This window comes from Juglans microcarpa x Juglans regia, chromosome 1D (assembly GCF_004785595.1).
Source record: "Juglans microcarpa x Juglans regia isolate MS1-56 chromosome 1D, Jm3101_v1.0, whole genome shotgun sequence".
NCBI classification, from domain to species: Eukaryota; Viridiplantae; Streptophyta; class Magnoliopsida; order Fagales; family Juglandaceae; genus Juglans; species Juglans microcarpa x Juglans regia.
This window is the reverse complement of record NC_054594.1, coordinates 38,736,429-38,753,870: the sequence shown is the minus strand read 5'-3', so window position 1 is coordinate 38,753,870 and position 17,442 is coordinate 38,736,429. Positions and strand designations below refer to the sequence as shown.

Below are 17,442 nucleotides of genomic sequence, written 5' to 3'. Positions count from 1 at the left end.
TCCTTTTTGGTTTCAGGTCTCTATAGCAGAGGACCATTTCTGGTGCATCCTCTATAGCTTGCTGTGCTTTCTTTATGCAATAGGAGGAGCCCACATAGTTTTATTACTCACCCCTACCCCTTCTTTATCTTCTCCCCCTTTTACTTTTCCACACCTACATCTACCTTTGTCTTTTTTAGCTTCCCTTTTTTTTAAAAAAAAATAATAATAACAAAATATTTTCGTATAATCCTTGTTCTCTCGAGATTCGTCCTCGTGTAGAGCGAGTGATGTGCCACCTTAAGATTTTAAGATTTTTGTTGCAGTAAATTTTGAAACACAAATCCACGGTCTTTGGAAATTGTAGCTACATATCTATGTTTCTACTCGTTTTTAATAAAGAGAAATAAGCTTTAATAAAACCTAATATAATAAAAAAATTGTTGTTTATCATTTTACTATCTTACATCATATGATTTATCCTTCCATTTAAATATATATATTTACATATTATTATATATATTTAAGAATAAAAATAAAAAATTGCATACTGATGTGTGATGTAAAAAATAACAAGTAGAATTTTTCATAGATAAAGCCCTCCCCAATAGAGACACACCATTCAAGAATATTTCTGATTTTTTTTAAAATATTATAACCATAAAATAATTACACAAAAATAAAATCAGAGATTAACTTGCTTCGATGTGATACATTATCAAATTATAAAATTAACTTTATTGTAAATTAAATATAACGAATACTATAAAACTACGACAATCTATAAATTTATTTTTGTATAAATTTATTTTTGCATAATCGATATGTATGCATGGCAAGACTTTTTTCCCCCTCTTTCACGAATATAGATGCACCTCCCCAAAACACTGAGTCGTTTGGCTTTAAAGATGAGTTGAAATAGTTTGTGAATAGTAAAATAAAAGTTGAATTATTTATTATATTTTGTGTGAAAATTTGAAAAAAATTGTTTTGAAATTTGAAAAAATTGAATTATTTATTATAATTTGTGTGAGAATTTGAAAAAATTTTAATGATAAAATGAGATAAGTTAAGAAAAGTTATGTGGGTTTTGAATTCAAACGAAACATATATATGCCCCTTAACTTTTGGAACCTTCACCAAAGTAGCAAGCGTGAGGAGTCCTTTTTTTTTTTTTTTTTTTTTTTTTGCGCTGTTTTGGAGCTTGAATTAGGGTTCCTTTGATCTCTATACACCTTTCGAAAATACATTAGTTTGTTTAGAAATGACTTTTGTTTACTTATATATACTATTGAAACGATATGGTAGTTGAAGTACTCGATGTGTATATTCTTAATGTGGAACTTGCCATGAGACTGAACCATTTATTTTGTCCAGTTTCATATTTATTTTCATGGTGGCTAGCTTCCAAAAGCTTCTTAATTTCTTCGTTAACTTCAAAGCATTCACATTGGTCTATGCATCTTCAAGGTCATATTATGAGCCTAAATTCCTCTACATTGACTTATGCATCTCTAAATATTTAGCTAGTTATGAACATGATCTATGTAAATTTAGAGATCAACTATTCACTCCCCAAAATATATTTTATTCATTTTTTCTCTCTCCTCCCTTTCTTGAGAAATTTGTATTGTATTGCAATGATGTTGGAGAAATTTGTATGGTAATGATGTTGGTGAAATTTGTATTGTAATGAATTTGTATTGTATTTATAATGTAATGAATTTGTATTGTATTTCTATTGTAATGAATTTGTATTGTATTTGTATTGTAATGTATTTGTATTGTATTTCCATGTTAATATGTGATGTTTATGAGCACATGAGATTCATTATTGTGTATATAAATTTGATTTTTTTTTATAAGAATTTGATGTATTTTATTATATATGGAGTTGCTAAATTTTGGATGTATGAAATTATATTAATATATGTACCGGATGCTATGAGATTGTATTTAGGCAAAAAATTAATAATAATCAAATATGCATAAGTCAATATGAGAGTTTTGCTTGAATGGCAAAATAGATATGCAAAAGATGTGATTTTACATATGCATATGCATAGACCAATGCTAATACTCTTAGATGAAGTATGATCCAAAGATGTTACCTTCCTTAGTTCGGGGTGAGGCGGCGGAGGCCCACAGTGCATGCACTTCATTTCTTAGTTATGATGAAAAATAAACCAATGGTACGTATTTATTTAAGATACCTGCATGCATGATTACAATATTGATGAATTGGGCTGGTTTTATTTTACAGTTATCATCATTGTCAAGGTTGAATAGGTCAACTATATGTTTCAATCCATACGCAAAAATCCTAATTGCATGTCGTGGTACTATTTGTTGGCGCTGCTGTCGCCCTCTAACTTATACTCGGAATCTTCAGCTTTGATCATACAGTACCTGAGGAAGGCGATTCTCTGTCTTCATCCCGATTTAACTCCGGTGCATTACATGCAAAAGAAGAAACAGAAACAAACCCAGATTATCATCTGGAGGTAAATTAATAAGCACGACAGAAAGAAAGTGGACCCTTAGTTATCGTATAGTTTTGGCAATTATATATATCTAGTCATGTCGTAGGGCATGTTTAGACTCACATGATCATCATGATGAGTTAATGTGGAGGTTATTTAGTCATGTGTATAGGAAGTCGTTGATTATGATATATGGTGGTGCATGCGTGTCTGTGTGATGTTGGTGGTAGTAATCAAAGATTCCCCTAAAACCCATGTTGAAATTTAAGGATATTGGGTATATATGGATGCAGCTACAGTACTTGTTCGCGTGGAAGTTGGATTCAGTATCTTAAATTAGTAGGGCAGAATGCGATCGCGATGGATGGATGGATCCATACGTAAAAAGTTGTTTTAAACGTGGTATTGTTTGAAGCAAGTTCAGTGGCTCTTATATCACCTCATCTGATCCCTCCAAGTTGGTGGATGCTTTAATCTTCTATTTAATGATCGTCTCCCTTTGCCCTGAGCTAATGAAATCTCTCTCTCTCTCTCTCTCTCTCTCTCTCTCTCTCTCTTCCCGACCAATTCCAGAGTTATCGATCAATTTCTTGACTTGCTCGAATCTAGTTCTATCCAAATAATTTTAATATATAGATTGTTGAAAATTATGAAATAAAAATAAAAAATATTTATGAAATCAATAATGCATTAAATAATTAAGTAGATAAAAGAATTTTAAAAATAATATTAGTTTATTATTATAAAAGTGAGATTACTAATCTCAATATCAAATTTTGAGTGATTAATTAAAAATTAAAAAGCGAGATATTATTAATTAAATTTGTCTAATATTTTACCTAAACCAATGAGAAGGGTTGTCAAGACTGAAGGGGGTGGTACTACACGTAGTATCTGAGTTTTAATGATGAAAATGAGATCCCCATCATGTCCCACCGCTTTTTAATCTCTTATTTGTCACCTTCGGTGTCTCTGTCTCGATCCTCTTATATACATTTAGCTATCTAGTATAATTAATAATTTGTTTCGGGAGGATTAATATTAATTTACCTTTACATAATTTTATACCGAAACCATCATTTTCTTTTGTTCTTTTTTTAATCATCAGCTTTTGCAATAAATTAAAAGGGGTACACCAAAGTCTAGTCGCAAAGCAAGTGCTTGAGCTACCTACCAAGATTCTTGTTATTATAGTATGAATAATTTTTTTTATCAATTACTATTCACTATATATCTCACACCACACATCTCATGGAAAACATCTCAAACTTTATGAAAAAAAAAAAAAAAAAAAAAACTGTCAGGTGTGGGCCGGTATTTTGGAGGTAAATAGTGGTTAATGTATAGCAAAATCCTTATCTTAGATATTCTCCGACCTCTAGCCTATCCAATATTTAAATATAATTTTAATAACACGTATATTCAAATTCCCACTCTCAAAATACCATGCACTTGATCATCAAGCGTTAGTATATATTAATGTTACAGCCATAAGCAAATTTCAAAAGAAGATATAGTTATCATCATTGCGATATAGAAAAAAGTTGACGAATGTTTGACTTTGAAGAATAATTTTACAAGAAAATTTTGGGCCAATGGGACAAAATCGGTGACAGATGATCAGAATGTATACATAGATCATGATGGATGCTCCTTGGCTTCACATGCCGTACGCATTATTTTACCACATTACCAGTCTCTTGATACACCTGACGATATATCTTACACACATCTCCATGAAACTTTGTTTGAATCGGGACAGAAATTCCTCTGCATATGTGTATTAAATGTTGTTTACAAGGTACAAAGTGTTGGCACTTGTAAACAAAAGTACAAAACATTCTCCACTGATTCAAACAGTACTCCCACTTACCACATAGCCCCATATCTTTGACCATAGTAACATACCTAGCTAGTTTCTGTGCTGTCCCTCGTTGTAGTACTGCATGCTTAGCAGAACAAGCTCAAGATTAAAAAAAATAATAATAATACAAAGCCTCGTGTTGATCTTCATATATGTTAGGGGTAATACCGCCAGAAAGCAAAAAATATATCAATCTGCTATCTCTACTCACGTACGAAGTGATATATACTTTAATTAAACTTTTCATAATTAATACCCTTCATAAAAATAAATGAAGACAATTTATATAAATATTTTATTTTTACTTTTGCAAAATTGTCAACTTCAAAAACAGATATGATTATTTGATTCCTTTGCTGTTTGCTGTGAGCTAACCTAAGAAATGGCAGCTAGCTTCCATGGAGATAATTTGAGTGGCGGATCATCGATGGTGCTTTTCAAGATGAGAAATGCTACAAGTTTTACATGATCACACACACACACATATATCCACCTAACCAATATACAATTTATCGCTTTATTCATTCTATTTAAACACACAAATATTAAGATAGATGAAAAAATTGACAAATCATATATTAATTAAGTGGAGATGTGCCGTGTAAGATTTTCAGGTAGATTAATTGTTGAGAAGTCTCACACAGTTTAGGAACAAACTCATCCGTAGTTTTATCAGGAGTTATCACACTCCTTCTATTAAGCTTTTTATGAAGAGAAAGTGGTGTTTCCATATGGTATCAGATCCAGTTTAACCTATGACCGATGATAGGCTCCTGCAACTTACTCACGATGATGGTACCAAAATACTGGCCCACACGTGATGGAGTGTGTTGAGAAATCTCATACGGCTTAGGAACAAACTCATCCTGGACTTTACAATTAAGTAATTATCTCACTCCTCCTATTAGACCTTTTATGGAGAAAATAGGTGTTTCTATAGTAATTATCATGTCCATTGTAAAGGTAATCAATCGGCTTGCTAAATTCTAACGGATTAGCAGACTATATAGTCGGGATTGTAATTTGTCAAGTTTCCGACATTGCTGATAGTTGAAGTTATCCTTTCTGTAGCCGATTTCATATTTACTTTTCTAGTACTTGTAAAACTTGTTCATGTAAATAGGTTTTCCTCCATCAATAAGCTGTGATCCGAAGATTCAGATCAAGCCGTTCAAGCAAAAAACAAAGCATGATACAAAAATGCTAATTAGCAGTTCAGAAGCCAAGCCGTACGTTCCATCAAAACTCACTCCTGCACTACATCTCGCACTGAGCCATTTCCTCAATTCCTTCTTCCATTGTTACAGCTGATCGATCGTATGTATGGCTTTACCTATATAATACCTTCTAATCGCTTAGAAAAAAAATAATAATACCTTCTAATCATAACTTATTATTGGTGGCACCCATGCATGCATGAGAACAAACGAGAGAAAATTAAGAAAGAAAAAAAAGGTCAAAAAGCCTGTCGTGCTTTCGAGCTTTTGGTCTGAGTCTGAGATAAGAATGTATGAAATCAAAACAGGGAGATGATGACGTAGCCAGGCACGCCTACACGCTCGTTTCGGCAGACGTCCTTTGCCTTGGGGCACTAAATCTGTGCAACAAAAACACAAACACAAGGCCGAGAACGATACTATACCACATGGAATAGAATCACTGAGGACTGAGACTGAGAGAACAAATTAAACACCACTGGCGGAGCGTGTCAGCACCTCTTTTTATCTGTCGGGCTGAAACATGGCCGAAGCCAGAGGTCTCAGGGCTTTAGGGGAGGAACAGTGGAACATAGTCACTTGTGTCGCTTGTAGTTTGCTCCATTAAGGTACGTTTAGTTACTAAATACCTTTCAACTTATCTCAATTTATTATTATAATTTTTTTAAATTCTAATATAAAATATAATAAATAATTCAACTTTTTTAAATTCTAAAATAATAATAATATTAAAAAATAATATTCTAATAATATTTTATCATCTTAACTCAACTCGCTTCAACATCTAAACGCAATCTTAGCTCGATCGTAGCATTTTTGTCTTACGCGGTGACTGTTTATAAGGTGCAGGGTGGGCCACTGGCAACCTGACATGGAGAGTTTGAAAAAGGAAAATGATTTACCCACAATATTTTGTACAACACATTGTACAATAATATATTAAATGATAGATATTTTTATAAAACATCTTATAAAAATAATATAATTTTATAAAAATATCTCTTATTTAATACATTATTATACAATATGTTGTACAAAATTTCGTGGGTATATCATTACTCTAAATATTTTTAAAAAATAAAAAATAAAAAATACACCAATACACTTAAAATCTCTTCTTTAATTACTAAGTAAAAAAAAAAAAAAAAATTTGACCAATAGTCAAATGGAGCGGTCAAAATGAAGAGGTAAAATAGTTTTATTCTTGAAAAAATTACCGATTGAGTTAAAGATTATAAAATATTATTTTTTAATATTATTATTATTTTAAAATTTATAAAAAAAAATTGAATTATTTATTATATTTTGTGTTAAAATTTGAAAAAGTTGTAATGATGAGTTGAGATAAATATGTTAACCAAATGTACCAATTTCATCGCTCAAGTTCACTACTTAATAATTTTATTTTTTCTTAATTATTAAAGAAGTGATTTTAAATATATTGATGTATTTATTTATATTTTTAAAATATTAAAATATATTAAAAAAATGTTAATAGAAAAATTAAAAAAATTGAAAAATCACTTTCGGTCAAAATGCGACTCTTTCATATACGAATGGTCCTACGAAAATCCTAAATATTTTTTTATTAAAGAGAAATTCTATTTGTCATCTTATTGGGAGACTGTGTATGCAGTCTTATTGATGAATGGAGGTAAAAAAAAAAAATCATTTTAAAAAGAATATTATTGTAATTTTAATTTTTTTTAAACATAATTGTTTATGTTTGCATTATGGGACTGTACGTAGACTAACTCTTTATCAAATAGTGTAGATTTTTATTTTACTTTTGTTTCTATTTTTTAAAACATTTTTTAAACGAAAAATTCTAGACATAAACCCTACATTTTGTACACCACTTAAAAATATGTGATTTTATTCTTTTATCTTCATATTTCATGAGAATAAAAAAATAAAATCATATGTTTTTTAAGTAGTGTGCAAAGTGTAAGACTTCTGTATAGCATAACTCTTTTTAAACTCATCTAAACATTTTTTTAAAAAAAAAATTATAAAATCTTTAAAAAATACTTTCTTAATTATTAAATAAATTTTTTTTTTAAGAATTTCATACAAAATAGGTGTAAATTTTTTCAGTCGCCCTATCATTTCTTTTCGTATATTATGTTTTAGTATCTTTACTCATGACATTTGGAATGTTGCAACAACTACTCCAACTTGGTACGTACGCATGTAGTTCAGAACTGTTCATGATTCTGCTTAAGAGGATGGTTGTGAATGAAATGAGATATAAGAGATTTCTGAATATTAATAACATAGTATGTGAATAGTAATAAAATAGTTTTAATTATGATGCTGAGTTTTAGAAAATAAGAGAGTAAAAGTTGAATAAAAATATTATAAAGTTAAAATATTGTTAGAATATAATTTTTTGATATTATATAATTTATTGCATTTTTTTAAAAAAATTGAAAAAATTGTAATGATCAGATGAAAAAGTTAAATATTTAAAATTAAAAAGTGTTCGTGTTTGAGTGATGTTTGAGAATGAGATGAAATCTCTTCCAAACAACTCCTAGAATTTATTATCTAATATTATATGTGAATAGTAATGAAATAATATTAAACTGTTTATAAATATTAATAAATTGTTTATAAATAATAGTGAAATAATCTGATAACAATTTCGTTCCCAAACATATCCTAAAAAGGCACGATCAATTCCACTATTTTTCAGTGTTATAACAGATTTGTTTTATAATGAAAAACAATCAATAAATTTTGTGATAAAAAACCTTTCTGTTTCTTAGTTATAAAACTCCCAGTTTTATTCACCCAAACAGAAAATACAATATTCACAAGGATCGCAGTTTAATATCAACCACAACCAAAGAAATACCAATATTACAATATTTGATCAGATTACATTATCTCACGGTATAGAACAACATAAGCATGAAATTTATCAAGATTCATAAACAGCAAACAAGAAAGAAAAGAATTATAATCTGTAAAAGGAAATATAGAGAAATAAGGAAAGAACACACCGATATACGTGGTTCGACCTTAATGGTCTATATCTACGGCAGGAATGGCCTCAGAGAAGCCTCAGAGATCTTTATTGATGAATAGTACATCACAAAGAAGTCTCAGTACATTAGAGTTACAATGTCCTCACGAAAACACAAGAAATCACACAAATTTCTTCTCTCTAAGAGCAAACCCTAGAAAACCCTAGAATCGCTCCCTTCTCTGTTCTCTCTCTCAATCCAACCGTAATTACAAAAATGAAAACACTCTGCTAGGGTTAAAACGCATAAGGATGTATTTATAGATTGCAACAGATGCTGCCATGTGTAGAGATCCAACGGTTCAGTGCATAACCCTTCAGATTAAAGCGACGAGCTTCTCACGTGTCCCTTTTAACTCTGCCTTATCAGCTTCAATGGTCAAGATCGAGCCAAACGACATTAGTAATTATAAATAACAAATGCAATATATTGACATATATATTACATTCATATTCTCAACTAAGGTTTTATTTATTTTTGTAAATGAGATGAGATAAATTATAATAAAAGTTGAAAGTTGAATAAAATATTATTAAAATATATATTTTTTAATTTTTTTTATTATAAAATTTAAAAAAATTAAATTATTTATTTTATTTTAATTAAATATTAAAAAATTATAGTGATTAAATGTGATGAGATAAAGATAAGATATTTCCAAAACTCATCATAAATAGTACGAAGGGTGGTCAACATTCCGTAGTTTAACCAAAAAAAAAGATAGATATAATGGGGGATAGGTCTCTTCTTCTTCTTAATTCCTCGGGAGACGGAAAAGTCTTGCGGTTAATCATTAGGCATAACAAAGAGTATGAGGGTCATGAGATACGGAAATTTGAGCCGATCGAGTATTTTAGTGGGACAATGAACACAATACACCACAGATCATGTGTGAATTGACATGATGGACAGCAGGTCATGTTCCCATTAAAATCTCATTAATTGGTCCACTGCACCAACTTCTAATCAAGTGCATTCTATGAATATCTATATCTTGACAAATCAAACCATTATATTTATTTATACAGCTTCGTTTGCACGATCAATCTATATTAATTTATTTTAATTTATTATTATAATTATTTTAAATTTTAATATAAAATATAATAAATAATTTAATTTTTTAAAATTTTAAAATAATAATAATATTAAAAAATAATATTTTAATAATATTTTATCATCTCAATTCAACTCACTTTAATATCCAACGGAACCAACGTCCACTTCTACTTGCTATTTCTTCCCCACGCACGAGACTGACTCTGGTTTCAGATCTCCTTGCATTATCTGAATTTTCCTTTCCTTTTTTTAGTGTAATTGATACCTTCGCTGTTGTTTGAAGCGGGGACCAATTAATTAATTCATGAAAGTTATGTAATATTTATTTTATAACGGATGGATTTTTTATTTTTTATTTTTTTCTACAAAATAGAAGGCGGAAGTAATTAGTGTAGTAATCCTTTTTAAGCGTGATCATAGGAGCTCCTCTCTATTACAAAATGTCTAATTTGAACTATAGTTAATGCCTCAAATGTGAACCCGTCCCCACAGTACCATCAAAATATCTTACTGGTCTAAAACTCATCTCATGGCTCAAAGGTCAGGTTTTACTATCATAAATAGTTTTAACTTATGTTCTAATTTGAACTCCTGATCTCGAAATCATGAAATACCAACTCATATCACCTGAATTACCACTTTAATAGTATAATGGGTGGTTTTATTTCTTCTTATTTATCCAATTATTTTCAATTTTTAAATTAATGATTGATAGTACAGTCTTGTAACTATTATGTGGTAAGCTATTACATTGCATTTGAGTACACAAACTAGATAAGAACGAATTGGATTGACTCTGATTATTTTATGGCGTGGACATAGTTATATTCCTGTATTATCAGTATTTTTTGCTTTATCTCCCTTTCCTAATCTTAGGGGAAAAAATAAAACATTTACCTAAATTTAAAAATTAGTAACTATGTCTTATCATGGGGGTAGAACATGTCCTAATTAGAAGTCAGGTCCAAGATGGATATATGAAAGAGCATAAGTGGATGGCCGTCATGCATGTGTAAATCATGCCGTCCAAATCATTGATCTCCACCATTCATTGATGGCTATGCTTTTACCTCCATCGCAGGTTCTTCACGGGCCCTACGTGGAGATGGCCCATCTCATTAAATGTCCCGAAGTTGCAGCCCTGTCTGGATCGGTTCTGTGTAGGGTCCAAATGCCAGCTTTTCTTATTCGAATAATGAATATCTTAATATTTATTTATTTTATTTGTCTTTATTTTGCTTTCTTTCTTTTTTTTTTTTTTTCTTTTTTAGATTTATTTTTGGAAAACGGGTTCGTGAATGCTCCACCTCCCTCCCTCTCCTCTCGTCTTTTCAAGGCTTGGCCTGAGTGCATTATTATGAATTCCATATTTCCATTACCTTATCATTGGAATTGGGCAAAATATTTTGTACCGACACATCACTTCAAATGCACTCTAGCTTTTTTTGTTTTTTCATAAAAAATATCGATCTATTTTAGCCATTTAATTTTGGGAAAAATACGATATAAATCCTGTGTGAATTGGGATTTAATAATCTAGCTCTAAAAATTAAATAATCTAGCATTTATTTTTGAAGACTCAAGTACCCTTTTTAACAAAAAATAAAATAAAAATTGTACCCTCAATGAAGAAAAAACCCGTCATTTGTCATTTATTTTCCCCTAGTTTCTATATATATTTTTATCATTTGTACTATGCTCAGTTTGAATTCAGAAAGTGATTCATCTTATTTTATCATTACAATTTTTTAAATTCTGACATAAAATACAATAAATAATTCAATTTTTTCAAATTTCAATTCAATTTTTTTAAATCTCAAAACAATAATAATATTAAAAAATAATATTTTTTTTTAACTTTTATCTAAAATCATTTCATTTCATCTCTAAATTCAAACCAGCTCTTATTCTCTATCATATGCCACACCGTCGTTTTTTCCGCTTTCCACTCTATAATGCCCGACGTCGAATCTTTTATAATTGTCGTAGGAACATGCAAATATTTCAACAATATTAATGATAAGACTTATAAATCTTTTATAATTTATTCCAATTCTAGTTTGAGTTTTAAAAAAAAATTCTAGTTAACTATTTGTAATTAAATAATAATATTATATTAGTTAATTAAGATTTTTTTTTTTAATTTTGTTACAATTCAGCTTCTTTCATTCCTTATTTAATTGAGAGGTGAATTTCAAATTCATTAGGGGTAAGATTTAATTCTTCAATCCTTTTTAATTGAGAACTAGCTTTTGTTCAAGTTCTTATGTCCAATGGTTTTTTAATCTCGCTTAAGAATGATGCGATAGAATAAAAGTGAGATAAAAATATAATATGTAATATTTTCTCTATAACTTATGTATTTAAAAGAAAAGAATGGAGAACTAGTTTTGGTTAAGACGTTTGTAAAAACATTGCTCCGCATTTCGGTTACTTATTACTAATTAGATCTATTTGATAAAGAGAATTAATTCGTTTGAACAGTAAGATAAGATGAAATGATATGATTTTAGATAAGTTGAATAAAATATTATTAAAATAATATTTTTTAATATTAATATTTTTTTAATATTTAAAAAAGTTAAATTGTTTATAATATTTTATGTAAAAATTTAAAAAAATTATAATAATAAAATGAGTTGAGATTATTTTTATATCCAAACCAACCCTCTAATTATGCACGAATTTTAGAAAAGAAAATTTACACTGTCGATCAGTTTTCTTTCGAATTTTTTTTTTTAATTAAGTCAAAACTCGACAAATCATTTATATTTTGTTCAAAAATTGCGAAGTATTTTTTTTTTATAATAAATGTTGTACCCTCTGCCGAATAAACAAAAAAAAAAGGTGGAAGGGCGTTGTTAATCTGTAGACCGCACCAACGAATGGCAACACGAAAGGTGTCACTCAGAAATTCTCTTCCCTTCCCATCTTTTAACCGAAGCGCGTGTTTCTAACTCTCCATTCTCCCGTTTCCTTCGATTTTGTGTACCAGGCGACAAAACCACACGCACACAACGTGAACGGTGACACGGAGCCCTTATTTTCACAATTTTTTTTTCCTTTTTTTTTTATTTTAATTTTTTAAAAAATTTCATTTTAATACTTTATTTTAAGAATAATTCTATATATAATCATAAAATACATAAATATCGTATAATTATTTTAAAAAGTAATAAAATTTATTATTAAAAAATTATTTTTTTCATATATATCTTATATTTTATTTATTTTTTTAAAATAATTATTCCACCGTTGCACAATTAACTATTATAAATATATTTTTCCTTTTAATAATTAGACTGACATTTTCACATTTCGGTCCCCTCTCTCTCTCTCACCCTCATACGAGATTCAGCCACTGGCCTCTATAAAGCGCGGAGCCTCGGCTTCACCTTCAGAAACTCTCCACCTACGCGCCCTTTCACCCTAAACAAGAGACAGAGACAGAAACACACTCTGTCATGGACAACGCCATACCGGAGCCATGGCGACCCGAACCCGTCCGTTCCACCATGTTCCGGCCACCGGAGACCCCGCGGGAGCCCATGGAGTTTCTCTCGCGGTCCTGGAGCGTCTCAGCTCTGGAGGTCTCGAAGGCTCTGGCCCCACCACAGACGGTGGCATTGTCGAAGACCTCCAGTGGTGTTCTTGGTGGTGTTAACGGCGGGCCAATACTTGAGGACTTGGCCGGAGAGTTGGAGGAGAGTGCTACGGTCTCCGGGAACCCCTTTTCGTTTGCTTCGTCTGAGACCTCACAGATGGTGATGGAGAGGATCATGTCACAGTCGGTGAGTGTTGGTGGAGACTGGGAAACCAACGCCGAGGCGTGTAGACAAATTGTGGGGTTTTTAGGCTTCTTGGGGGTTGATTGAAACATTGGGTTTAACTGGCCTTTCTCTTTTTGTTTTTTTGTTCTGTTTCTCGTATAGGGTATATCGTATTATAGCTTTTACTCGTAATTTGACTGGGTTCTTGTTTTCTCTTTCTATTCTGGCGTTTTTTACCTGCTGTTTGTTTCCTGGTAATGTTCAATCCCAACAGCGCTTTCATACTTTTGTATTCTGCTTCTGACGCTCAATTTCGGTTTTGTTTTTCTATGCGTAACTATGTTTTCAATTTGTCTATTTCTGCGTCCAAATCTCTCTGTCCCGAATACTGCACCCACTTAACAAAAACCAAATCCTTTCCTCTTTCACTCTCTCTCATTTTCATATAATTATTACTAACCCAAATAACGCCATGATCTCTCTACTTTTGCAGCAGGAGGTATCCCCACGCACCTCAGGCAGGCTCTCCCACAGCAGTGGCCCTCTCAACGGCACCCAGAGCTGCGGCTCCTTAACCGACAGCCCACCTGTTTCCCCCTCCGAAATCGACGATGTCAAGGTTTTCTTCTTACCCATTTCCGGCGGCAACTGTACACACGGTCACCGGAATCTTAGAAACACAAACGAACAAACACACACGAGGAGACAGACAAGCCAGTCGTACTTGCTTTGCTTTATTTTCCTCTTTTTTGCTACAAAGCATGAACACGGTGTCTCTGTTTTGGGGGGACACAACTGACCAGTCTCAGAGCGAACATAGTCCAGGCTTTCTCTGTAATCAACGTTCTTTAATTACACCGGGAGAGCGTTGTTTCGCTCTCTTCAACGCCAAAAGTTGATGGCACTATCGGAATTTAACTATTCTGTTCTGAGTTCCCACCCCTGAAAAGGAAAAGAAAGTTTGCTTTTCCTGAGTAATCCTGCCATTCCAACCACCTTCGTTACAACCAATAGCTCCAGAACAAACAATTAGGCATTGGAAGAAGAAAAAGCTCTTCTTGTGTAAACTTGCGAGCAGCGGGGTGGAGCTTGTAACTTCAATTTCTTTAAAACCTTGCCCCAATAATACATATAATTTACTGAGGCCTGCCACGGATTAATTGATTCCCTAACCACCCCAATAAAATTGCTCTACTGTGTTCCGGCCCCCATCGACCGACCTCTCGGTTATTCCTAACAAATTCGCCTCCCAACTTACCCAGTGCATAGAATTGCGCCCCCCACACTCTTATTGCATTAATTTCTCGTGGACCCAAAAGCTGATTCATATCGTCTTTTTTTTCTTTTAAACAGTAATTGACTCGTAAAGATTATTTTTTTTTTTTGTAAGTTTTTGTCTCCATAATTACGTCACATATTTATAAAAATTGCAATTTTAAATATGTTGTTTTTTTAATCTCCAAAAAGAAATCATTATACCCATGTATTATCTTTTTTATGCGCTCCACATACGTCCATATATTTTCCTAATTTCGTGTGCCCCCACCAAACACGCATTCATGCATGTTCCTCTAATGCAGTTTTGTCGCTCGAGCAACACCCACAACGCCCAATTTCGAACCGGCTCCACACCCGGCGGAGTAGGGGTTGCAGCCGGTGGTGGTGGAAAGACTGTAGGGAGGTGGCTGAAGGACAGGAGGGAGAAGAAGAAGGAGGAGACGAGGGCCCAGAATGCGCAGCTCCATGCCGCTGTCTCGGTGGCTGGAGTGGCTGCTGCTGTGGCAGCTATTGCTGCTGCCACAGCTGCCTCCTCTGGTGCTGGCAAGGATGAGCAGATGGCAAAGACCGACATGGCCGTGGCATCGGCGGCAACTTTGGTTGCCGCCCAATGCGTCGAGGCGGCTGAGGCCATGGGTGCTGAGCGCGAGCACCTCGCTTCTGTGTTGAGCTCCGCCGTGAATGTCAGGTCGGCTGGAGACATAATGACATTAACTGCTGCTGCTGCTACCGGTAACACCACGTCAATTTTCTATGGATTCCGTTCCACGGGTATTTTAGGAATATGGTTATAATTTAATTGACGAAAATTGTACGCAGCTTTACGTGGGGCAGCCACATTGAAGGCAAGGGCATTGAAGGAAGTGTGGAATATTGCGGCTGTGATCCCGGTGGAGAAGGGTGTGGGAGTCGGAGGAAACGGTAACAACGGTAGTAACGGTAATTCAAACAGTAGCTTCAGTGGTGAGCTCGTTCCTGAAGAGAATTTTCTGGGCATCTGCAGTAGAGAATTACTTGCTAGAGGCTGTGAACTCCTGAAACGCACCCGCACAGGTAAAAGATTCTTAGTGATTCTATCTACGGTTAAAATCCGTTGGGAGGATTGTGATTTTTAACTTAATGTGAGAGTGAGTCAATTATTTCTTTCCCCGTGTAGAAAGAGAGTTTGATTGTATCATTGTCTGATGAACGCAGGTGATCTTCATTGGAAAATAGTATCCGTTTACATTAACAGAACGAACCAGGTAGTCTTTTTATGCGAAGCACTGTTTTGATCTGCCTCTGAAATATCCACCTGCATAATTGTCTGGGTATCAATTAGACTTTTGGTTATGAGTGTGAACCTGATGGGTAAAAGGTTCAAGAGAAAAAGTTCAGAAAAACCGTGCTTGATGAAATTAATGGAGATCTACTCTCTTTCTTGTGCCGCTTCTTTGGAATCTTTTACATCTTTCAAAGTTCTTTTTGTGCAGGTTATGTTGAAGATGAAGAGCAGGCACGTTGCTGGGACCATCACAAAGAAGAAAAAGAGTAAGTAATTGCTTTTGTCCGTCTCTAATTATTTGAACGGAATTGTAGGTGGGTCTTGTATTTGGGGATTTGTGAAAGCATTTGGCACTAAAGTGGTATAAAGATTAAAAGGCTTCATCTTTAAATCGATCTCTTTTTGAATTTACAGATATGGTATTGGAGGTGATTAAAGATATGCCAGCATGGCCTGGCCGCCACTTGCTGGAAGGTGGTGAGCACCGCCGATACTTTGGATTGAAAACGATGTTGCGGGGAGTCGTAGAATTTGAGTGCAGGAACCAGAGAGAGTATGATATCTGGACTCAAGGTGTTTCAAGGCTCCTCACCATTGCTGCTGAAAGAAATAACAGGCATAGGGTGTGAAATGTCCCCTTTACATGAGAGGGAGATTTTGGCAAATGGCCAAAGTTGGGACCCAGGTTGTGGCCCTCCGAACATAATAGGGTGGGTATTTTGAAGTTCAGTGGGGGCTGTTTTTCTTGGGTTCCTATTGTAAAAAGGAGAAATTCAAAAAGATAAGTTAATGTCCAAATGGGTCACACTGATCTGGGGGAATATGGATTGAGCTTTTCTTTTTGTTTCTGAATGGAAAAGTAAAGTGATTTAAATCAAAGTAACCCCATGTGATCCAAGTCTGTTGTTCCCCTATGCACAAAAAGGAAAGGAGTATCTTGGACTGAGGCAGTCAAAAAGAGAAGGAACGAATCCCATTTTGAGTAAAGCATAACATTATTAGAGAAGATAAGGACATGGCCCGATTCTACGTGCTTATTTATTTTATTGTATTTGGGTTTGGCTTGTCCTTTGATTGCTTTTTGGCACCTAGTTTAAGACTTTTGGGGGGTTTTGCTGCGGTAGAACCATGATTTGTCTTGTCCTGCAATCTTCTGCTTTATATAATAATTATGATTGGATTAGATCAGTTTAATCAAGCCCTGTGATAACATTCTATTAGTGAAAAGCAGAGGGAGACAACTCTGTCAGAGAATGTGCGGAATAAAATAACTAGGTGTTACATATGGTTCTAAAGTGTATTTTAAAATAGCCCGAGGGGGACAAACACTTTATAGTTATTATTGTAATATGGAGGCGAAGTATTTGGGTATGTCTGGCCTCTAAATGAACCAATGTTTAATTAAAATTAGTGTAGAAAATACAATTTTTTCCCCTCTTTGACTGGAAATGCTCCGTAAAGACTAGATTCAATAGGTTGATCCGATCCCTTGTTTC

The 17,442-nt window shown here is 33.2% G+C and overlaps 1 protein-coding gene across 2 annotated transcripts; it reads left to right on the top strand.

The window, feature by feature from the left end:
• Nucleotides 1–12,943: 12,943 nt before the first annotated feature.
• On the top strand, nucleotides 12,944–17,129 carry LOC121265192 (VAN3-binding protein-like). 2 transcript variants are annotated; one of them, XM_041168707.1, is made up of 7 exons: nucleotides 12,944–13,425; nucleotides 13,898–14,023; nucleotides 14,985–15,414; nucleotides 15,502–15,735; nucleotides 15,877–15,926; nucleotides 16,155–16,212; nucleotides 16,361–17,129. In XM_041168707.1, exons 1-7 carry the CDS (start codon nucleotides 13,099–13,101, stop codon nucleotides 16,573–16,575), a joined length of 1,440 nt encoding a protein of 479 aa, XP_041024641.1. In that variant the 5' UTR covers nucleotides 12,944–13,098; the 3' UTR covers nucleotides 16,576–17,129. The 2 variants fall into 2 exon arrangements, with proteins under 2 accessions (XP_041024641.1, XP_041024649.1); XM_041168715.1 differs by having other exon boundaries at nucleotides 12,949–13,425; nucleotides 13,901–14,023.
• The last annotated feature ends 313 nt before the right edge of the window (nucleotides 17,130–17,442 follow it).